At 41.7% G+C, this 23,979-nt stretch overlaps 1 protein-coding gene and 1 long non-coding RNA gene across 5 annotated transcripts in view; one reads left to right on the plus strand and one right to left on the minus strand.

Annotated features, from left to right (window-relative positions):
- The window catches only part of ELOVL6 (ELOVL fatty acid elongase 6), a 140,063-nt gene extending 116,506 nt beyond the window's left edge, over positions 1–23,557 (minus strand). The window contains exons 1-2 of one of the 4 annotated variants that reach the window (XM_081561829.1): positions 23,373–23,557; positions 22,584–22,704 (exon numbers count right to left, since the gene is read on the minus strand). In XM_081561829.1, the coding sequence (XP_081417955.1) occupies positions 22,584–22,666 (83 nt within the window). In that variant the 5' untranslated portion in view covers positions 22,667–22,704; positions 23,373–23,557. Of the gene's footprint in view, positions 1–16,814; positions 21,065–22,583; positions 22,888–23,372 lie in introns of those variants that run through there. The other 3 variants (XM_081561762.1, XM_081561676.1, XM_081561916.1) reach the window with 3 other exon arrangements.
- LOC145534473 (uncharacterized) overlaps positions 21,488–23,979 on the plus strand; it is a 50,653-nt gene continuing 48,161 nt past the window's right edge. The window contains exon 1 of the long non-coding RNA XR_014074658.1: positions 21,488–23,506. This is a non-coding gene — a long non-coding RNA (uncharacterized LOC145534473). The remainder of the gene's footprint in view (positions 23,507–23,979) is intronic.

A 23,979-nucleotide genomic window follows, 5' to 3' on the forward strand; every position in this document is an offset into this window, starting at 1 on the left:
ATTTACAAAATAAGGTATGTGGAAGTTACCAGGTAACATCTGCTTAAAAAAACCAAACATTTACCCATGCATTGGAGAGAAGCCAAGATGGATTTCCAAGGACAATCAACCCTACATTGTCCACCTGCACCCTTTGGCCCACCAGGGCAGGTGGAAAGGAGGGGTGGTCCTCTCTAAGCAAGGTGACCAATTAGGCTTTTCTACCTTCCTAACTAATTATCAACAAGTGATCCGCTTTTCAATATACCTGGCCACTTCCCCTGTCAGTGACACAGAGTTCCAGTACTCCTGGGACAGCTTATCAACACAGCCCGGCTCAGAGCCCATCTTCAAGGATGATACTGTCAGCATTATCCATTCCCCTGGGGACTGAATTCTAGCCTGTTCTTTATCGAGATTAGGAAATGCCTTGGGTCACATGAATATGGGCCCTGGGCTGGTATGTTCTTTGGTATTATATCACTGACTTTCTTCCAAACATTGCTGCAGTCTTTGGTCTAGGACATTGCCTTGTCCTTGCCTTACTGCCAAAATTATCTAAGTCTTTCGAGCAATAATTAGATACCTGGATGCCCTCCTCTTTTCAGATATTAACTCTCTTAAATTCTGTGTTTGTACTTTTGGCCTGGCTAACAGAGAGCAGCTGAACACTGCCTCTTAATCTCAGCCCTCTGTACACAGTCATGGCTGGCATATCGGAGAACATGGGGTTGGTTTTCTCTTGCTACCACCTTAAAAGTAAACGCCCAGTTCTCCTTTTTGTCAATCTACCTACAATAAAAGTTCTCAAGGTTCCTGCCTTTTAATGGAGTCTTTCTAAAGTCCCACTATAGTGATTTTCTTTTCTATTTTCTATAATTTCTATATTCCAGCACTTGAATATTTGCTCTGCTATATGACACCTACCTATATTTTGCATGGACATTTGCCTTCCTGAATGGATTGTAATTCCAATAGATAGAGATATTTACAGAGGATCTAACACTCATAGGACATTGCCTTCTTCTCTCTCTTCTTGCCCGTCTCCTGCATGTCACGCACACTCTGATCTTTTAGTAATTACCAGCTGGTTTGACCCAAGAACAGATGGATCAGCCTTGATGCACACAGCTGCTGAAGACCAAGACCTCTAGAAGTCTCTCCACTAGTAAAATATTAGGTGCATTGAGACAACTACTGGTTCCCTGGAGTAAAAACTTAACCCTGTCTTCAAAAGACAATCATAATTAGAATTTTGGTACATACACAGTTAAAACTGTAACTAACTAACTGTACTAACTATGTATATGTATGTGTGCAATGTGTGTGTTTTACAAATTGGCCAGAGTGTTTTGTAGGCAGGTAATTTTCCCCTGTAACATTATATGATGTACATTTTCTACCAAGATATATTTCTCAGTAATGTAACTTTAATGGGTATATAAGTATCTATAAAGGTTTTTCTGGGTTTTTTTTGGGGGGGGCAGGTAGAGGACCCTTCTATCAGACTATTCTTGACTACAATTGATCTCAGTCAAGTACATACAAGAAGATCACTGATATCAATTTTTAATAATAATTACGTATATCTATAGGCAATGGCACCCCACTCCAATATTCTTGCCTGGAAAATCCCATGGATGGAGAAGCCTGGTGGGCTGCAGTCCATGGGGTCGCTAAGAGTCAGACGCGACTGAGCGACTTCACTTTCACTTTTCACTTTCAGGCATTGGAGAAGGAAATGGCAACCCACTCCAGTGTTCTTGCCTGGAGAATCCCAGGGACGGAGGAGCCTGATGGGCTGCCGTCTATGGGGTCGCACAGAGTTGGACACAACTGAAGTGACTTAGCAGCAGCAGCAGCAGCATACTTATTTTGTAGAGTTATTTTCTTAGCCACAGAAGAACAGAATGCCTGCCTCAATGTTTAAGGCTAATTTAATAGTCTGCACCAATTTTTCTGAGGCCTATAGATGCTGACAAATATCAGCCCAATTAAGGAAGTTCTTTCTTGTATTTTTGGTATAAAATTCTAGATTTAGCGCTTGATTCCAATTGGAAAGTCCAGTAAGGGAATTTTTTTTTTAAGATTAATGCTCAGTAGAAATTCTGCCTTTGTATCACTATAAGACTACAGCCCAGAATATGTGAACACAGTAGAGATAACTAAAAAAAAAAAAACTCTTCAAGAGTGAATAAGCGTATTCTATAAGTATTTTTAGCTTCTTAAGTGAGCATTATATTGCTGTAAATTATTGGAATAAGAGTCTAATCCAGAAGATACAACCACAATTATTACCAAAACTCCTATTTCATATAGTATACTTCCAGTGATCTGGACTTTCCTAAACAAAATGAATGAAGCCCACTCTGTCACCCATCCCTACACTTTTAAAACACTGTCTTTGGAAATGGTTTCTGTGATTTTCCCAGTAGGTGCTGGGGTTGCAGGCCAAAGTGGGCGACAGAGTGCAGCCCAGTGGGCGGACTCAGCCTACCAGGCTATGAACCCATCTCCGAGGATGCCCAGCATCTGAACCCATCTCTGTAGGAGTCTTTTCGAGTTACTCATCCTCTCTATACCTGGGGTTCCTCAGCTGCAAAACAGGCCCCATCACAAACTGCATTTTGTAAAGTGGAGGCTTAGTTGCGTCAGTGTTCATGAAGTCCATGTTAGACCTGGGATAGGCTCTCAATAACTGTTAGTTAACAGTCTTGTTGGGCTTCCCAGGTGGAACAGTGGTAAAGAATCTGCGTGCCAATGCAAGAGACACAAGTTTGATCCCTGGGTCGGGAAGATCTCCTGGAGAAGGAAATGGCAACCCACTCCAGTATTCTTGCCTGGAAAATTCCATGGACAGAGGAGCCTGGTGGGCTGCAGTCCATGGGGTCGCTAAGAGTAGGACATGACCGAGCGACTTCACTTTTACTTTTCACTTTCACGCATTGGAGAAGGAAATGGCAACCCACTCCAGTGTTCTTGCCTGGAGAATCCCAGGGACAGAGGAGCCTAGTGGGCTGCCATCTATGGGGTCGCACAGAGTCGGACACAACTGATGTGACTTAGCAGCAGCTAGCAAACACAATTTAATCACTTTCCACAATCATAAATCCAATTGATAAGGATTAATTGTGTATGTTTGTGTGCGTGTATAGGTGTGTTTTCAATTATCCATCCTTTGCTCCCCAGTTCTGTCTGGATTCTCCCTTAGAAAACCACAACAGTTTTCTTTAGTCCCTTAATTATCTCCTTTAATAAAATTTCAAATCTCGAGGTTTAAAGGCATGCTTTGTGATACAAATCTGAAAAGACAAGTTCTCTGTATGTATGAAGAGATGCCTTCTAAGCATTCTGTGAAAAAGTATTTTCACTGCTAAGCATAGCTGAGTGCTGCCATTATAAATCAGGGTTATCCAGGACAGTACAAACACTTGAACTCTGGATGTTACCTCCTATAGCGGAATACAGTTGATCTTCATTATTGCAAGTTCACCTACTCATTAGAATTTATTTCTCATCCCCACACAGTCCTTCCATGGTCATTCATGGTCATTCACAGAGTGGTGAATAATCTGAGTTGCCCAATGCCTGAGTTTCAGGCTTAGGTCAAACAAGGTAATGCTCTGCCTTCTTATTTCGACTCTCATATTGTAAATAAGTGTCCATTTTTCAGTCTACTTAGTGCCACATGTCGGAGAAGGAAATGGCAACCCACTCCAGTGTTCTTGCCTGGAGAATCCCAGGGACGGGGGAGCCTGGTGGGCTGCCGTCTATGGGGTCGCACAGAGTCAGACACGACTGAAGCGACTTAGCAGCAGCAGTATCAGTGTCATATGTTCTGCATTTTTGTGCTTTGTTGTTGGTGATTTCCCTGTTAAAAATGGCCCCCAGTGCTGAAATGCCATCTAACTGGTGTTCCGAAATACAAAGCTGTGCTGTTTTACAGAGAAATTCATGTGTTAGAGAACATTCTTTCAGGCATGAGTTATGGTGCTGTTGGCTGTGAGTTCAGTGTTAATGAATCAACTATACATAAATAAGGTGTAAAGTAAGGAGTCTTTAAACAGAAACATTGGAGTAGGAAATGGCAACCCACTCCAATATTCTTGCTTGGAAAACTCCATGGACAGAGAGGAGCCTGGTGGGCTAAAGTCCATGGGGTCACAAACAGTCAGACATGACTGAACAAGTGAGCATGCAAACAGAAACACATAAAACAAAGTTATGTGTTGACTGGTTGACAAAAATATGGCCAGAAGCTTGCAGGAACCTCACTCTGTATTTCCTCTAGGAACAGAATTTGCCAATTTAGTGTTTCCTATGACTTTATAGAACATATCTAGTCAAGTAATGAGATTCAATTGTACCACCTATAAGGAAAGTGGATAGACGTAGACAGTACTAATGCATTAAAGAACTTTGTGGAGTATAATCTGGACTTCATATTGGTTGGTTAGTGAGTGATTACCTTCCCTTTTGTAACCAAGAACTCTGCAAGGCTTTTAAGTCTTGTTACAGTGAGACAGGGGGTTCTCTGGTGACTCAGAAGGTGAAGAATCTGCCCACAGTGCAGGAGGACCAGGGTTCGATCCCTGGGTTGGGAAGATCCCCTAGAGAAGGGAATGGCAACTCACTCCAGCATTCTTGCCTGGAAAATTCCATGGACAGACAACCTGGTAGGCTACAGTCCATGGGGTGGCAAAGAATTGGACACAACTGAGCGACTAACACAGTGAGACAATGAACCTACGTTGCCTGGAATATGGGGACTTTTCATCTGAACTTTATGTTATCTAGTGCAGACGAAGTACATGAAAACGAACATTCAGGGATCTCCCAAACCTGCTTTTCTTCAGATCCTAAGTACAAGAGGAAAAACAGCATTCAGAGCCACCCTGAATGAAAAGCCACCCTGACTTTTCATATGTTCATGTGATACCTTCCAGCAGCCCTGTGCTGAGTCATCTTCAGGTCTGTGTAAGAAAGCAGAAAAAGCCCAACCTGCATAACCATAGTAGTGTGCTATTTCATCCACTGACCTCATCTGCTTATCAGTGTATTCAAACAGCACCTCTGACCTGCTTCTCCACCTCAACAACACAAATTGCTGGGTGTGACTTAGTCAAGTGTGAGAATGAACACCAACAGAGAGAGGTGAACTTGGGCCTGACAAGGCTCAGGAGCAGGCCATCACAGAAGTAGGCAGATACAGTAAGGACGGCAAAAACTCAGAATCTGAAACACTGATAACATTATTAAGCCACCGAACAACTACAGAGTCTTCCAATTGGAGTTACTCTTATATGAGATAATTAGAAGTTTTATGTTTTAAGCCACAGTTAATTATAATCTGTTACTTGCAGTTAAAAGCATCTTAACACTGTTCCTTGATTGGTGGTTTGTTCTGCACAGCAAACTGATAAGTTATTACCCAAAGAAGACATAATCCGTGAAGAAAATAATCTGAAATATACTGCATATTTATTCTACTGGTCAAACTTAAAACCATTTTAATGCTATTAACCAGTGTATTCTTTGCTCTTTTAAAGCTACTAGTTTCCTTTTTCTAAGAATGATAGAAAATATGTTGATTGAAAAGAGTGACACATGTCTCCCTCAAGCTTTTCCAATGTCAGCTAGAACACTACATTAAAGAAACAAAATTATCCCACTTAACAATTTGGTGAAGAAGAATTTAAGAATAGGGAAAAATGTTCCATCCTTTATCAAGAAAAAAAAGTCAGGTTACAGAAAAATAGAGTATGAACTCTATGAAAATATTCTTGCTAAAAATATAAAGATGGATAAATGGAAAGAAAGATGTTTAAAAAGATTTACACCAAAATGTTTATCTAAAGGTAACTTTTACTCTATTTTTTCTTGTGTTTCCCAAATTTCTGACAATGTATAATTTCAAGTTACTTGCACCAGGCCTATCCACCGAATGAAGAAACTACAACTACAAAGAAACTAAAAAAAAAAAAAGAAGAAGCTACAACTTAATAGGAGTTTATTCCTTTAAAAAGTGTTTGTGACAATACATACCTTTATCAAGATGCATCCTAATACTTTTCTACATAAAAATCTTAAGAAAAAAGTAAAGATTTTATGTATATCTCCTAATTCTAGGCCTCCGTACGCATATAATTTGATGAAAAACAACGCATATACAAACTTCAGGAACTAGTGTGGAAATGTTAAATCTTTAAGCTGAACTCATGAGAAAACAAGAGTATTATTTTCAGGTGGAAAAAAAAAAAAGCAATTTAAGCCTACTACTGGAGACAACCGGCATGCTATTGATGGTCTGACCCAAGATCAATGAAAACACAGTTTATAGCAATACTTGGGTAAACTCCTATATTCCAAATATTCTAGACTTTGCATATAAATGAGGCATTTGGAGCTCGTTTGTAACCACCTATGGAAAATAGTTCAAATCTATTAGAGCACATCTAGACAAGATAGACTATAAACATAAAAGCGACTATGTATTCTACTCAGTAAGAAAAATTTTATCCCCAAAGGAGTATACAATTGCACCATTTTTCGTTAGAATCTATGTTCCAGTGAGTCCCTTGGACAGCAAGGAGATCAAACCAGTCAATCATGAAGGAAATCGACACTGAATATTCACTGGAAGAACTGAGGCTGAAGCTGAAGTTCCAATAATTTGGCTACTTGATGCAAACAGCCAACTCATTGGAGAAGACTCTGATGCTGGGAAAGATTGAGGGCAGGAGGAGAAGGGGACAACAGAGGATGAGATGATTGGATAACATCACCAACTCAATGGACATGAGTGTGAGCAAACTCCAGGAGACAGTGAAGGACAGGGAAGCCTGGTGTGCTGCAGTCCATGGGGTTGCAAAGACTAACACGCAACTGAGCAACTGAACAAGAACAATATTTCAATGTGAGAAGGTAGGATGAGCATAATTCACCAGCTTGAGTCCCTATACCCTGTCCCTTCAGCATTGCTGGGGGAAAAAAGAGGCTCTGGATACCAAATGTTTTGTGGGGAAGAAACAATCTCCCCAAAACTGAGCTTTTTGTTCCTTGCTGCTACTGCTGCTAAGTCACTTCAGTCGTGTCCGACTCTGTGCGACCCCATAGATGGCAGCCGACCAGGCTCCCCAGTCCCTGGGATTCTCCAAGCAAGAACACTAGCCAAGAGATAATCCTCAAAAACACAGTAGAGTCTTTCGTCTTCTTTTTTTTGGTCCAGTTTATTCTGTGCAGATTTCCATTGTGAGTGTGTTAGTCTCTCTATGTAATAATGCAAGTTTAAAAAAGCAGCTCTCTGGTTTGCCTGAACTATCCACATAAATACCACCAATCCAAGCCTACATAGCAGCCGCAGGATGTTGACCATTTCTTATCTGCCTCAGCAGAACTAAAGGAGGGATAAGCATCAACATTGGCTCAATTAAAAAAAAATCCAATAATTAATAAAGATTTCTTTGTAAAAGTACCACAATATTCATATCTTATGGCATTGAAATGAAAGCCTACTTTCAAGATAAAGTATAGATAGATATCAAGTGTTTAAAATATGTGAAAATTTGTTTAAACATTTAAAAATTTATCCAAGTTTATAATGTGAAAATTTCTGTTATAATGTTTTACAAAGTCAAGGACAATCGTATAGCCTTCACGCTCTACTGGTTGGAACTATATCTACATACTCAGAGATTGTGCCAATCAGAACACCGTACACCTGATGGGCTGTAATTTTGGTATTAGACTCATAAACATGTTGCTCTAGAATATGAAATGATGAACAATTGCTTATGCTTTATTTTAGAGTAGTTGTCAAACTAAAAAAAAGTTTTTTTCTATGATAGGAAAAAACTTGCCTTAAAAAATTACCTGAAAAGGAATAAAGGTACTTTTTCTTCTAATGTTACAGAAGTCATAAATGCTTAGCAAATTAAATTTTAAAGTTTACTTCAAGAAATATTATTTTTTGAGGAAAGTTAATGTTCTTTTAGAAAAATCAAGTCTAATATACCTAACACATATTAAGTATGCGGTATTTTCCTTATAGTGAGTATTTTCTTTTTTGGTTCTTTAGAATATTTCTAACTGTATTTCTTGTTTTCTTGCTTCCAAAAAGAACACTTAAGTTGTCTGGAGTTTAAGTGCAGAACTTTTTCAAATTTATAAAAGGTAAGACCAAAATCTCATCATTAAATTACAGAAATTTTGTTACAAACTATATCCCATAGGATTTGGAGCCATTCTCCTCCACCCTCTTTTCCCCACTCCAGTGACCTTTGGTATGCTGACTGAGACAATGCAAAGACTCTTGTGGAAAAGGAACACCAAGTCTTCCTAGACACAGCAAACTAAAAATGAAACATTACTTCTCATGTTCTCACCTGGAAATCCCTGTCTCTCTCTTCTAAGAGGAAATATAGAAGAAGCAAGTGTTCAAAGCAATGCTCCAAAGTGATTAAGATCTCTGCAAGGCAATCTTGTGAAAAAGCTCTTGTCACTTAGTTCCCAACCAGATCCCTGGTCCTTCCTACCAGACCAGACACACCAGATTCTCTGGCTCCACACAGGCTGGCCTCTGGACTAGACTGGTCCTTTATACCCCTTATAACCTTCACTGCAGAGAGTAACTAAATCCTTCCAGTGCCTCTAAATCAGACTCTAACTCCCAGGCAATGGGCAGTGCTGGAGTATTTGTTAATGATATATCCCAGGTATGTGTGCACAGTCTGTTTCCAGGTGCCACAAGGTCCCTGAGCCAATTATCCTATTGTTTTTTGCTCTCCAGAGGCAGGTTTATGTTTAATCTTTTATTGCTGTTAGATTAGATGACTCGTCCCTGGGGAACCTTTGCCCTATTAGATACATTCCTGAAACCCAGACGTAAAAGTTGTCATGTTCAAGTCAAACGAATGTCTGTTATAACCTTCCTTAAACAAGCAGGACTCTTTCCTACTAAAAAAAAAAAAAAATCAAACTGTATAATTTGGAATTGCAGAAAGAGAGAGACATTTATTGTGACCTCAATCAACAGTATGGCTTACCTCTACCTTAATCTGATAAAAGTATATTTATCTGAGGTAAGAATGTGCATTTCTGTCCTCTCAAAATGCTTTTATGTTTAAGTATGCTGCTTAATGTTTATTAAAACAGGTATTGGTTTTTTCTTCAAGTAATTTTTACCTTATATCGGATACTACACCATTGTAAAATAAAGCCTGTCTTTTACTACGAAGTAAATATATTATAGCTAATGCAAAAAATGCAAAAAAAAAAGACCAATATGCAAAATCTCACCACCCTACGTACCCAGAATGTAATATAAAAAAATTATGGAAAACTGGAAGAGCAAAAAGAAAAATAATAACCATCATTTTATACAACTACTTTTTACTATTTTGGTATTACTTTCTTCCTGATTTTTTTTTTCCTTGTGTATACAATCCCACCTTCCCTACCACTTTAAGCAAACTTTTGACTTCTTTCTGATTGGAGTATTATTATTTCAAGAAGATATTAGTCAGTCCATAATTCACTTAAGGACAACATAAAGAGATGTTGAATAATAAATACATCTGAGAGTGAGTAAACAGCCTTGTGCATTCATGCATGACTTCTCCAGTGGTCCAGTGGTAAAGAATCTGGCTGGCAATGCAGGAGACTGCCTGCCAATACAGGGTTCGGTCCTTGTGTCAGGAAGATCCTCTGCAGAAGGAAATGGCAACCTATTCCAGAACTGCCACGCACAGAGGAGCCTGGTGGGCTACAATCCATGGGGTTGCAGAGTCAGACAGGATTTAGCCACTAAACAACAACAACATCCATGCATACCTGCATTCATCTAGTCCACACACAGTAAGGGCAACTACACGCCAAATTCTATGATAGGCACTTATTTCTAAGACAGAAAAGTGAAAGTTGCTCAGTCTAGTCTGACTCTTTGTGACTCCACGGACTGTAGCCCACCAGGCTCCTCTGTCCATGGGATTCTCCAGGCACGAATACCAGAGTGGGTTGCAATTTCCTACTTCAGGGGATCATCCTGACACAGAGATTGAACCCAGATCTCCTGCATTGCAGACAGATTCTCTACCATCTGAGCCACCAGGGAAGCCCAATATAGAAGAAAGAATACTAATCTATTTATGAGCCAAGTGCCAGGAAACCACAAAAAAAGTAGCAACAGATTTTGATGGGTGGGGAAGAGAAGGGATTTGTATTTGAATAGGCCTGGGAGAAGGGCTACTTAAATAGGTAACATTAGGAAGATAATCTTGGAGCTGGATTTTGAATGACCTTTCAAATCAATCAGAAAAATTTGGATTTATCCTACAGACAGTGGGAAACCATTGAGAGTTTTTTACCATAGGAGTGACAGGAGAAGGCAGAGAGCTGGGGTAGGAAAGTGAGGAAGGAGAGATGGAAGTAGGAAACAAAAGTAGTGATGGGGGCCTGAAGGAGGTGACTGGCAATGGAAAGCATTGAGAGAAAGCAAATTGAGGGCCCGATCACAAAGATCTTGGTTGTTGATTAGAGACAAGGAGGGAGAGCAGGGTGTTGGGAAGCTTGATATCCTGGTCCCAGGGAGCTGACAAAGGAGGCAAAGCAGGCTGGAAGAGGAAGAGATGTCCAATGTGTGAAATTAATGAGCTGAGAAGACAGACCTAAAGACTGAGATGAAATCAGCAGTTACCAGGGCAGCGCTCCTCGCTGATACAAGCTTCAGCTGGGAAGATCTTTCCCAGTACCTGGGCCCCACCAGGGACCCGTTAATTCTGAATCTCTGAGATGAAGCCCGTACAAGTGTATCCCGAGGAAAAACAAACTCTCCACGTGACCCTGGCCCAAACACCTGGTTAAGGATCGAGGACACAGATCGAGGTTCTCAAACTTTTTTTTTTTTTTTAACCTCCAAACTACCCTTTTGTCGGTAGACAGTGAGCCCAGTAATTATAAAGAACTGGAGAAGAGCTGAGCACCAACCAAAGCAGGATAATCACAAACAATATCAGCCATCGTGAAATACAGTTTCCGAAAAATGTTTCTACAAACATGAAAGCAGGAACAGTCACTGAAAAGCAACTACAACTCAAGACAACCCCGGTGGCTCAGGGTTAACACAGAGTCCTTAAAATTTCCAGAATGTCATATACAATAGGAGCTTTGTAATGTTCCGAAGCACCATGTGGCAGACTTTTCAGCAGAATACTAAATTAGAAGTCCCCCCTTGCCTGCTGCACACCTCTAATATATGCTTACTCATTTTAATGTATAAGTGCCAAATCTGAGTAAGTTTTAATATATTTCTCAGGAGTTTCCTAGTAGGTAACATTTAATTATTCAAAAGTATAGGAGTTCTGACTTTTTTTTATTTTTTACAAATACCCATGTGGATTACCAGAGGACTGCTGATGATATTCTAAAAAAGAAAGCCTAGAGAGGAGATAGTAGTCATTTTCAAATGCATCCAAGACAGTCACGCAGATGTGAGAATAAACTACAGCTAGTAATTAGAACAGTCTTCTAATAATCAGAGCCACCCCAAGTAGAATGGACTGAAAGGAGCTTCCTGAGAAAGCTCTCAGGTTCTTTCAGTGGATGACCAAGTCAAGAATAAGGAAGTGCTTTGCCCAATTAGAGGCTTCCCTGCTGGCTCCGGTGGTAAAGAATTCGCCTGCAATGCAGGAGACCTGGGTTTGATCCCTGGGTTGGGAAGATCCCCTGGTGAAGGGGATTCTTGCCTGGGGATTCTCCAGTATTCTTGCCTGGGAAATCCCATGGACAGAGGAGGCTGGAGGGCTACAGACCATGGAATTGCAAAGAGTCAGACACAACCGAGTGACTAACACTTGCCCAATTAGGAAACTAGCCCTAATGACAACACACACAGAAATGCTATCAGCTATAACCTTCTCTATAGTCAAGAAAAGATCATTTAAGACATTACCTGTGTCTCTCCTTCTTGCCCCAAAAGCAAAGTAAAAAATGAACAATGATGTGAGCCATAATGATAATCTTCACTTTCTTTTCCCCTACTGATTAGACCTCACATTTTGAACGTTAAGCTGTTCTGAATTCATAACAACCAGAAACAATATAGGATGAGTACAGCCGAGTTTGTTAAATGTATCAATGTGGAATATGGACCATTTTTTTGAGCTAACAATGAATGAAACCACGGACTAGAATCTTACACATTTCAGATTTGTTGTCCATTACTCAATAAAAAGATAAACCTATCTTATCAAGTCATGAAATATTTATTAAAACTAGCCCATCCTCATTTTATTTATCTCTATTAAAAATTTAATTTACTTCAACTTACAAAGGAAAAAATATTAAATGTGTGAGGCAGTATGTAATTTTTCAAACGTCTTTTAGGTGGATGTCAGCAAAAACATTTGAAGAATCCTCCTTTAATATAGAAAATTTAATTAAACCACCTATTTTTTTTTGATTAAGGATCACAATGTTCCTTGATCTCTTAATCTTCTCTTACTTTTAGAGTCAGTACCAAGTGTTGCACTCCTTTGTGGGACCATTTTTCACAAGGACATAAGCTTTTACCTCAAGATTTCCTACCTACCAGACAATAAAAGAAAGCAAACATAACTGCTCTGAGAACTAAAGCCAAAAAACAAACAAGCCAACAAAAAAACCAAACTGTTTCATTTCCTGGATTGCTGGAGTATTCTCCAAGTCAAAACTGCTAGTGTTAAAAGCATAAATTCTAAGTATCTACAACACTAGGTCTTAAAGGGGAATCACTCCACAGTTGATAGGGGTCCAGTGGTCAGGCTACATATGAGTTAAGTATTAGTAATAACAGGTTAATTGTAAAACATCTCTAATAGCATGGCACATTTTACCTGTGCTGTCATCACAAAGAGGGGCTCAAGCTGCCCAATGCAATGTCAACTCTGGGCCTAGAAGGAGAGCTGTTAGTTTGTATCCCCAGGAGTTCCAAAGTAAAATTTGAAATTGGCTCCCTTACACTGGAAGGCAGGAAGAGACCAAAAGAGAAGGCAGCCGCTGGAGATGGGTAGGTGGCAGGCAGTAAGCAAGAGACTCACCTACCAGGCTAGTCTTGGGTGGCTGCCCACCAGAGCTAAGAGTCTATATACTGTCCTTGAGGTGGCTCAGTATGCGTATCATCTAGATGATCTCAGCAACACATCACCCTCTCAAGGCTGCATCCCTGAAACAGCTCCGGCTGTGGGAACGGCGGGCAAACACATTCCAAGGGCAGGTGAGGCGTGAGGAGCGTTGATTGCCCAGGGCTGGCTTTCTGGTCAGCTGAGGGCCATATACTCTTGATGACCTCCGCTGATGTCAAGAGGTCTATTTCTACAGCAAAATATTAGAAATTCAACATGTCCAACCTAACATGTAAGGGAATGGTTACCTAAATTAAAGTTCAAACAATACAATGTTAAATAGCCACTGAAAATTATACCCATGGAGAGGAGAGGTTTTAGTGACATGAAAAACATTTATAATGTAAAGAGGAAATGAAGCAACATATAAAGTTGTAATGAGGCAGCAGGTGAATGAAAACTATCCAGTGCAGTCCCTGGCGTATAATAGACAACTCAGTCCATTGCTGACATGCACTGAATGAACTAAAGTATATAAAAATCTTGAAAACAAGGCTGAAAGAAACATGGCAAATAACAGTGGTTACATCTGGATAAGAATTAAAGGTGTTTTCTTTCCAGAATCTTTATGCTTTTTAATGTTTTCATTTCTTTTTGCTATAATAAATATTTTTACTATAAAGTCAGGAAAAGGCTTTAAAACTAATTTTTAAAGAAACCCGACAGGCTCTCTATTTCTTCACACTGTAGGAACTGACCTTCAAGAACAGGGACATCTCCAGGTCATATGAATGGGTGTGTGTGAGTCTGTGCGTGCATGCGTGCTAAGTCGCTTCAGTTGTGTCAGACTCTTTGCGACCCTATGCACTGTAGCCCGCCAGGCTCCTCTGTCCATAGGATTTGCCACGCAAGAATACTGGAGTGGGTTGCCATGCCCTCCTCCAGGGATCCTCCTGACCCAGGGATCGAATCCATATCTCTTATGGCTCCTGCATGGGCAGGTGGGTTCTTTACCACTAGTGCCACCCGGGAAGCCCATATATATAATACATACATATACATATATATTCTTTCCCCCTGCTGACAGGCAGTATAACAGGTAGAAATACAAGCTTGGAGTCTAGAACCAAGCTGAGTGGACAAAGCGTATAGCATAGAAAAGCAGACAGAAAGTATGCTTTGTAAGAAATGTTCCAAGTCTGTGGGTCATGGTTTGAGATGAAACTGAAATATTTTATGATAGAAGCATTATTAAAGGTGACATGGCTTCCCACAATTTTAAAAGTACTGATCAATTTTGATTAAGTAATATTCTGAAAATAATAATTCTGCATGATTCCAGTATCTATATCTACATAGGGCAATTATAACATTAATAGTGCTTTTTGTAGTTATCCTTGCCTTAAGTGTTCAGGAATCACTTATTGAACAATAGGAAACAGACACTGTAAGATCCTAAATTAAAAACTACAGATCTCTTCCATGTTTACAGTGCTGCCAAGTTTCCAAGCACATTTTTTTATCGATTGAATATTTATTCTAACACAAACAGGGGGATGATTAAGGCCCGGGTGACTAAGCTTTGGTCAATGCTGGAGCCCATTTCTCTTTTTTTCATCCCTACATACAAATTCCAACTTGTGAAACCTCATTGGGCCTCATTTCCTATTGTTTAAAATAAAAAAGATAATACATCAAAGGGTGGTTGGGAGGATTTAATTATTAACATATATAAAACATTTTAAAAGAATGCCTGCAATCAGTAAATGACCATGTTCTCAACTGTTAGTATCATTAGTTCAGAATGAAGAAAACTTACCCTCCTTTCTAAGATCTTTAAATCTATGTCAAAAAGTCATAAAATTGAAAGGAAACTACAGACCTTGATATTTAGAGTAACTTTTTATAGAGCTTCCTACTCTCTTATTGTAATGATAACCACTGCTATACCAGCTTTTAAATGCTTAAGGCATCCATAGACTTCAAGCGAAATCTCACACATTAAAAAAAAAAAAGAAAGAAAGTTTCAGGGGTAAACCTTTTCTTCAGGCTTTCCCCCACCAGCCGCTGCCACCCCACCCCTCACCACCTCCTTGAGGCTCCTAAAACAAGATCATGAAATTCTCAGCTTCAAAATGTTCAATTCAACTAAACCCACTTCACCTGAAAAAGTCAATTACCCCAGCTAGAGTGGGCCGAGTATCTTAAAAACTTTTATACCGTACTTCTATTACAAATAGAAGGAGCTAGTCAACTGGGACTTGAGGGTTTCACCTACTATTACCCATATTGAAGATTTTTAAAAAGTATTAATAACTGGGGTAAATCCAAGTATTAAATGTTCAACTTTTGCAGTTTTAAGAAATTCACTAAAATAGTATTATTTAGTCTAAAAAATTGACAAAATATTCAAATTAGGACCTATTTTGCAGTGAATTTTAGAAAAGTACATTTGGTTCAGGAAGATGCTTCTATTGCTGTGTTTGTTGCCCCAGGTAGCCTGTGGGATCTCAGTTCCCCAGCCAGGGATTGAACCTAGGCCCATGGCAGTGAAAGCGTCAAGTCCTAACCACTGGACAGCCAGTGAATTCCCAAGGAAGACACTTTTCTATTAGCAGGAAATACACAAAAAGTGGTCTTTAATGGGGTATTGGTTTTCATTTTTTTAAAAAGTCACTTTAACATAGTTATGTGTATTTATAGGTTTGTGTGTATATATATAAACATATACTTTTCTAACTAACTGTATAGACATTTATGCATAAACATGCATTTCATTAATCTTTCCAGTCTTCAAAGAATGATCTCGTGTGCTGCCCATTAAGCGTTAATAGTCAGTTCAAAAATTTAGCCTCATAAAGGCTGTACTTTCATCAAGTGGGATTGTTTGGGGTCAGGCCCTGAACATTATCCTGCTTAAAAATCTGCCAAGGGAAGACAAGTCAAGGGGAGCAAAAGGAGCCACTGGGGCCAGAGGCATGACAAGGGATGGAATCCTGGGGGCCCAGGGCAAAGGAGGGGCTCCAGGGACTAGAGGCGCTTCTTGGGGTGGGAGGATGCAGTAACAGTGTCTCCCCCTTCTCTCTGCCACACTAGCTCCAGCCTGGCCTTTTCTTTTCACCCCTCTCCCCCACTAAGAACCTATGACACTGGCCACATTCCTGTGTCCCCTGAATGTTCCCCACTCTTCACCCCTTCCTTTTGTGCGGACCCCATTACAATAAATTTTAAATAAAATCCAGGAAAAAAAAAATCAGTCTCAGAATTTAAACGATTTTTTTTTAAAAAAATTAAGGGTTGAGTGAAAACATCTGAAATTTATCTTTAAGAAAATGAATCTTTCATTTGTACATTATTTTGGGCACCCAGGTTTAAAGTTAAATTTTAGAAAGTTCACAGTGGGTGACTGACTCAACAAAAGGGTTCCTAATAATACCTGTCATTCTAATATACTAAGATAACCTTGAAACTTAAAATCATGAGTACTCAGTACAGAAAGAAATCATGATAAAATTGTAAACTTGATGACTTACAAAGCTTAGATGTAAGCTTACAAAGATCTGTGATTTGGGATGCTTTTTGCTCAATGAACTTAAAATTACAAATCCATTTTTGACTCTAGGGCAGTCTTCTTTCAAAAAAGGATTAATCTTATAAAATTATTGGAAGTTAAGTACAGCTAAGGATGCTGTTAAAGTTCTGAACTTTACATGTTCATACCTGCCTGTATATACTCACAGAAGAAGTAAAGTTGCTCAGTTGTGTGTGATTCTTTGCGATCCAATGGACTGCAATCTACCAGGCTCCTCTATCCATGGAATTTTCCAGGCAAGAGTACTGGAGTGGGTTGCCATCTCCTCTCCGGGGAATCCTCCTCACCCAGTGATTGAACCCAGGTCTTCTGCATTGCAGGCAGACGCTTTACCCTCTGAGCCACCAGGGAAGCCATATACTCACAATCAGAATACAAATAAAGAAATGAAGTTATGAGCCTCCACCTTTCAATAAAGCCATGTTATATTTTTATTCAGATTTCCTTAGACTATCAACAGGAATATCTGTGATATGGGTAACTTTCCCAAGGTAAACTTTTCCAGGTAAGCATCTATGCTCTTCTAACAAAGATAAATGTAAAGTAAGTGGAGCAGTGGATTTGAAGCTAAGAATAAAAATAGAAAGCTAGGCAAATTTGTGGACTGTTGTCTGATTCTTATTAATAAAAGCCAGCTCAGCTCACCTGTATCCAGACATGAAAAATTAAGTGAATTGTAGCAACAGTTTTTGGATAACTCATCTCAGAAAGTGTCGGACATGAAATATCCAGATCATTGAACCAAATATGAATTCTTGATTTGCTGTATTCCATTTTACTTTGTTGGCTTAAGACAGGTCAGATGGTTACTAATGCTCTCCAAAGTATTTCTAAGTCTTCTTCCCCTCTCAAAACTTTCCCACAAAATAGATTCTCCTTAAAGAGAAACAGGCAAAGCAACTCTTGGATCTAGAGTGGATTGACTTTGTAATTAAATTCCAATGTGATCCTGACACAGAATTTACTATCATCTAACATTAAAAGCACCATGGAGTCGTGTCTAGACCACAAAATTTAACTTCCAATTTAACAAAAGGCCTATGTAAACATTTTATCACCATATGCATATTTATTACTAATGCGAATATAGAGACAGATAATCATAAAGTAATTTGCATTATTCCTGGAAACCCTAGAGAAACCAGACTGCATGAATATACATCACATAAAAGTTCAGATTAAAGTTCTTACACAACATTATTTGCTAGGATCACAACAGAGATCACAATTTTCCTCTGTATACGTTTTCTCAGTGTTCTCATTCTTAACCTAGTGCATAAGAGGCCAACATCTCAAGTGCTTTCTAAAGTTTAGTGGATGAATGTTAAGTTCCTCACACTTAGGGTTTTCAATTTTAAGGCTAATATGAACTGTGATTCTCCAACCTAAATGGTAAAAACACACTGGGTACAGTGTGGACACAGTAGTTTCCTAGACAGCTAACCAAATTTGTATTGATTAAATGAGACATTGTGGCCTTTTCTGTCGTATCCACAGACGGTACTGTTTTCCAGCCACTTTTCTTACAAAAACATACAAGTCACAAGGAGGATTTTAGAGATCACTGCAAAGCAATTGTCACTACATTGAAAACAGCCTGCATTCCAAAGTGTGATAGACATTAGATGTTATATTTTGAGTAAAAATCGAACACAGGCTTATTTTTGTTTTTTCATATTGAAATTGTTCGTTACCTTCCAAATCTCACATCTAAGAAAAAACATAAAGATGTGCAATTTCTTTTTAACAGTGTTTAATTTTTTCCTTAGTAAAAACCAATCTGTGGATAGTTTACTTAGCCAGACAGTATCCACTTCTAAAAATCCCTACACTATCTTATAGACCCCAAACACAGCATATAAAATATAAAAACAATAAAATCTTTATAACCATTACCACGGGTGGAAAGAAAGTCAGAAAAATATACAAAGCAGTGAAAGGCTGGATGTGAAGGATGTCAGAGGGGAGCGGGGGAGGGTTTCGTGAGGTTCTAGGCAAACCCTGTGATGACGTCACCTCACATACATAATGTTACAGCAGTCAGCACAGGCCTCCTGCTTTCCTATTGGTGAACACCGTGTCAGCCGACATCAGAAGATAATCATCATTGGTCAGACAATTACAACTGAAGCAACTAGCATCCACCACTGCTAGCACAGACCTGGCAGGCTGCTGAAAGAGAGGAGAGCCTAGCTGCCCTTCTCAGTAAATGAATTTTATGTCACCTTACCAATCTTTAAGCGATTTTGCCCCTTTCCCAGCAGACCTAATAAATGAAGTCAGCTATTTGTGAAAATAACAGGTAAAGGCCAGACATCTCATAAAAGAACAAAATGCCTCTATTTTCAATGCTGTAAAATCCCAAGGGCTTTTCAGTGTCAAAAATCAGATCTTAAAAATGTTGTTGAGCTAAAAGCAGTTATTTTCCTCTACCTCATGCAATATACTCTCATTTACCAGATAATATTACCCAGGATATTTTTTAATTGACATATAAAGATGTGGCTCAGGGTGATTCTCCAAGGCATATTTATTACTCTGCATTTTTCCATAGTTTTTCTAACGTATTATATGTGAAACTATTTGCTAGAAAAGTAAAATGGTCTATAGTATTTTTCCCATGTCTAAAACAATGAATACAGGGTTAATCATTGTTGGAGCAGCAATAAACTTGATAAATTTGCCTCAGTTGAACTCTTTAGTTTATAAAAACACCACTCCAAAATAAGGGTCCCATTACATTAATATGTAATAAAGTAATGAATACAGATTATAGGATAAGTTTAATAACGGCCTTCTTAAATCATATTCAAAAGGTAGTGCAGACAGCACCCTGACAAAACAACACTCCTTACCTTCCTTACAATTCTTCAAAACACAGTGAGTGCAGCTTAATCTTTGAGAGATAAGTTATAACTTAATTCTGTAACCTGAGCTTTATTTGAGCCTATCTCTAGGGAATTTTTAAGGACAATCGAAAATAATTTGTCAAAAAAATAAGAGTAGAAACTTCACAACATTGTTTTTCCTCCAGAAGCTATTTCAAGTCATCTGTAGTTAATGAGTATGGCAAATGCAAGACCTTGTGCTTCCTAAACTTTCATTTTCTTATACACCTGGTTCAAGACTTTTTGGCTGTTGACATTTTGGGAGAGATTTATAAAATGGGCACCCAAGGATACTGGGAGAAATGCATATATTCTGGGATAAAAAAAGAAAGCAAGACAATTAGGGTCAAAGAGAGAAAAAGTCAGGAAAGGGAACCCCTAATATGTGACTATGGCATAATATTCAAAACTCAAGGGAAGGCCAAGTATGCTAAGGTTCAGGTAGCAGTGCCTGCAATAAAATAGACATCTGTCATCATTTTAACTCACTAGCCAACACTTTTCCCCAGCATCTGCCCTGTACAATGCATTCTTCATGCATTCAAGAGTGGAATGAGAAACATGCCCTGAAGAGATGATGGTTTAGTAGGAGGCACAGTGTGTGTTAGTCACTCAGCCGCGTCCGACTCTCTGTGACCCCACGGACTGCAGCCCGCCAGGCTCCTCTGGCCATGGAATTCTCTAGGCAAGAATACTGGAGTGGGTGGCCATTTCCTTCTCCTAGGAGGCACAGACACATCTAAATACTTACGCATATGAATAAAAGCTAGGCAAGATACTGCCAGATGAAATGTACAGAAAAAGAGCTAAGAGTGGTAAGAGTTCAAAAGGCGAAGATAAATTGGTGCATTTTTTCCCCTTTTCAGTCCCCAGAGGGTTAGGCCCTGTTTGATTCAGGGTGTATTGGTTCGTCAATGGACAAAGAGGCGGGAAATGGTACCAGGAGGTGGTGGAAGCACAGAAAGTGGCCGCAGAGAAAAGGCAAGAAGTGAGTAAGAGGCAGTATCCACCGCAGAGGGGCAAGGAGAGGGACTAGCCCACAGTGAACTCGAGCAGCCGGCCCGAGGGGAGGCCAGTTCTGGAGGGGCAGGTTCAACCAGGGTGCAGCAAGTTGGAGACTGATCAGATATCAGGAAACACAGAGAGTGCAAGGCCGACGGAGCGGGAAGATGGACTGAGCCGTGTGACAAGACACCACGACAAACAGTTGCAGAGAAGACCTTTGCCTTCTGCAGGTCCGCCGCGCGGCTCCCGGCGCCGGCCACCCCAGGCACCGCCCCCGCCCGGCCTTCAGCGCCACCCCCTACGCGGGAGGAGGAAGTGCCTTTAGAGAAGGTCCCTTTGCTGGGGCCCGCGGGAAGCTTGGCTTCCCCAAGCGCAGAGGCCTTAACTGTCTAAACTCCTATGGGATCGAGCCTTCCGGTGCACAACCGTCTTTCGGACCCACTTGCGGCCTCGGAGGCCCAGAGCGCTGCCGCACTTCCCAGCCTTCCGAGCGAATCGCGTGGCCCTCCTGGCTTCCGGCTGCGGCCCTCCGGCCCCAGCGCCGGAGGAAGCCCCCAACCACGCCGCAGCAAGTGTGAGAGCGCCGGGCCGCGCGCCGCGCCCGCCCCAACCGGCCCGGCCCCGCCGGCGCGCACTGCGCAGGGGGCGGGCCCGGCCCAGCTTTGGCCGCAAATGGCCAGCTGGTCCCCGGCAGGCCGGCCGCGAGGGAGGAGGCGGGAGCCGCGGCCGAATCTCCCGAGAAGAAGTTGTGTCCCCATTGCCGGGTTCCAGCGCAGAGCACCCACCCGCCCCAGCCTCCGGGCGCGCTAGCGTCTCCGGTTTCCCATTGATGCGATGGGGGAGGGAAGGCAGGTCGTGAGGGCGCCGGGGGCACGCGCTAGCGCACGCGGCAGGCGGAATTTCCCCCACCTCCCGAGAGCCCCCTCGGCCTGACCCTCTCAAACTGTATCTAGGAGGTTGCCAGCAGCTGCCCAGCTGGCGGTTGCCTTGGGCTTTCTCTTTACTGATCGTCAGACACGGGGTTAAGCGGGGGTGGTTAGAGAATGTCTGCCACAGCAGCTCCGTCTACAAGCAAGAAGCGAGATGAGCATACACACCCTCCCCTGTTAAATACTGCAAGGTGACACGGGATCGCTTCCCACACAGGGATTTCCAAAAGGACTGGCGGAGGGAACACAGTTAACAAGAAAGATGCTTTCCCCGGTTAGAAGTGGTGTGGGGAACACTCTCCACCTCCCAAGGACTCTGCGGACCCAGGGGTTTTTAATCTGTGTCTCAACTCCAATCAGCAGCTTCCCACTGAATTAGGATCGAGTGTGTCCAAAAGGCGTTTCCGTAAAACAAACTTAATAATGGCGTGGCTCGGGTTCATTCATTTTTATTACTGTTTTCATTGTCCCCTCCTCCCCCACTCCCCGCCTCCGTCTCTTCATGAAACTGGAAAGGGATCCGCGTGGGGAAAAGGGGTACAGAAAAAGAGGAATTTGTCTGGGGAGCAGCAAAGAGGAAGACGGTGAAGTAGGAGAGCTGCAAGGAGAAAAAGGAAGGACAGACAGGAGAGATGGGGAAAGGGCGAGGACCAGAGTAGAGGACGGCGGATGGGAGAGGGTTAAACAGAGCCGGAGACCGGGTCCTCCCTCCACTGCCTTTCACTCTGCTTGCGGGAGGCCAAGCAAGAAAACCCAAATCTAGAGGGAAACCAGGAGTAGCACAGGTAGGGTCTGTGGCGTCTCTCCCGCCTTCCCTGTCGCACTCTATGTACACATGTATGTTCTATGTTATATAATCTATGTTAAAGATGCATGTGTAGCCACGGTTCACCCAGGGGCACCCACAGACTCACGCGCTTCATGCAGCCCCAATGTCTCCTGCACCGGGGAGACTCGGGAACTCAGCGATCCGCTCCCGCTGCCCGCGGTTCCTCGCTCCATTCACGCCCCAGAAAGGGAGTACCGACATTAAGGCACACCGGGAAAACGCGCGGGGCTCCTAGGGACAGTATCACACGAAAGCATCACCTACCAGTTTTCCTGCATCCACTGGATGGCTTCATTCTCGTTGAACTGCTTTTCGAATTCATATTCTTGTAGAGTCAACACTGACATGTTCACTGGGGCTGATCTTCGGAGTCGCTACGTGTTCTCTATACAAAATAAAATAATCTGTAAAGCGCTAGATTTCGAGTGCTGTCCAGTCTGTTTCCCCCACCCACCCCCCAAGGTCTTCCCCTCGCCGGTCGGTCTCCGGCAACCGGTTTCCCCCAGCCTCTCTCAGCTACAGTCGGGGTTGAGCATTGCCTGTGCCTCGGCTCCCAGCTCCTCTCTCCGGGACTCTCCTCCTCCCGGCGTCCGCATCCACCGTAAGAGGAAATGAATGCCTTGCGGTCTTAGTGCCCGCACGTTTGTCCATCACCCTTTTTACTTGTCTGTGGCGAATCTCCTCCCCCTCGTGCGAGCCAACAAATTTTAACTCTTTGCGAGAGAGAGCGAGACCTCTCTAGCCCCGGGGGCAGTTTTGTTTTTGTAAAGGTGACTAGAGGAGAGGAGGAAGGGCTTGGAGGGGGAGAAAGTAGCCTTGAGGTCATCTACAACGCCCTGTCCCGACCTCGTGGGCCTCCTAGCCTGGCCTTTGAATGAAGTTTCTGAAAACCAAGGGAAGCCCCAGGGAGAGCTTAGCACGTAGGCTATATGTAAATAATAAAACCTGCCACCTTCCTCGCCAAGAACTCCAGAGAAATTTGCGCTGAAATGCCACGTGAAACGAACGCATTTTCTACCTCCTAGCCACCGCCGCACCGTCCAGGTCACTCACCGCCGAGCTCTGGCTTTGACTCAAGGGAACTTGGGGCCCGGTCTGCGGAGCCCCCCAATCGCGTGCCGGCTGGGGATGCTGAGGGCGAAGGCGGCGGAAAGTCGAGACTGACTAGAAGCCAGAAGAGGAGAGAGGTTAGGTGGAGAGTTTGAATACGGGAAAGGGTAGAGATAGCGAACTGAAACAAAGGGGGTAAGGAAGTTAGCAGATAAGAGAACTGGACCAACTGGTCCAATGCAAAAACTATTTGCATGCATAAGAAATTCACCTTATTTATTTTACGGGTGTAGATGGAACAGAATCACCTTTGAGAAGGCTAAAGTTACCACTGACCGCTACTGATCTCTCAGTCTCACACCAATGTTTTAATGTCAGTTTCCATATACACCCTCTTCCTTTACTCAGAGGGAAAGTATTTTTACTCTGTCCCTCCTTCCACTCATTCGCCACAAGTTATAGAGGCATCTAATAATATTATGTATGCATGTAATTGTAAGCAAGAATAACGAACCTATGCTTTAAAAATTAGGTGGACATTAGGACCAAGAAGAAAATTCTCTTTCTCTGCACCTCCCCACCTCCAAGGCCTTCCAAAGAGGATATTTTC

Source organism: Giraffa tippelskirchi, chromosome 1, assembly GCF_054371585.1.
Source record: "Giraffa tippelskirchi isolate mGirTip1 chromosome 1, T2T-mGirTip1v1.2.pri, whole genome shotgun sequence".
NCBI classification, from domain to species: Eukaryota; Metazoa; Chordata; class Mammalia; order Artiodactyla; family Giraffidae; genus Giraffa; species Giraffa tippelskirchi.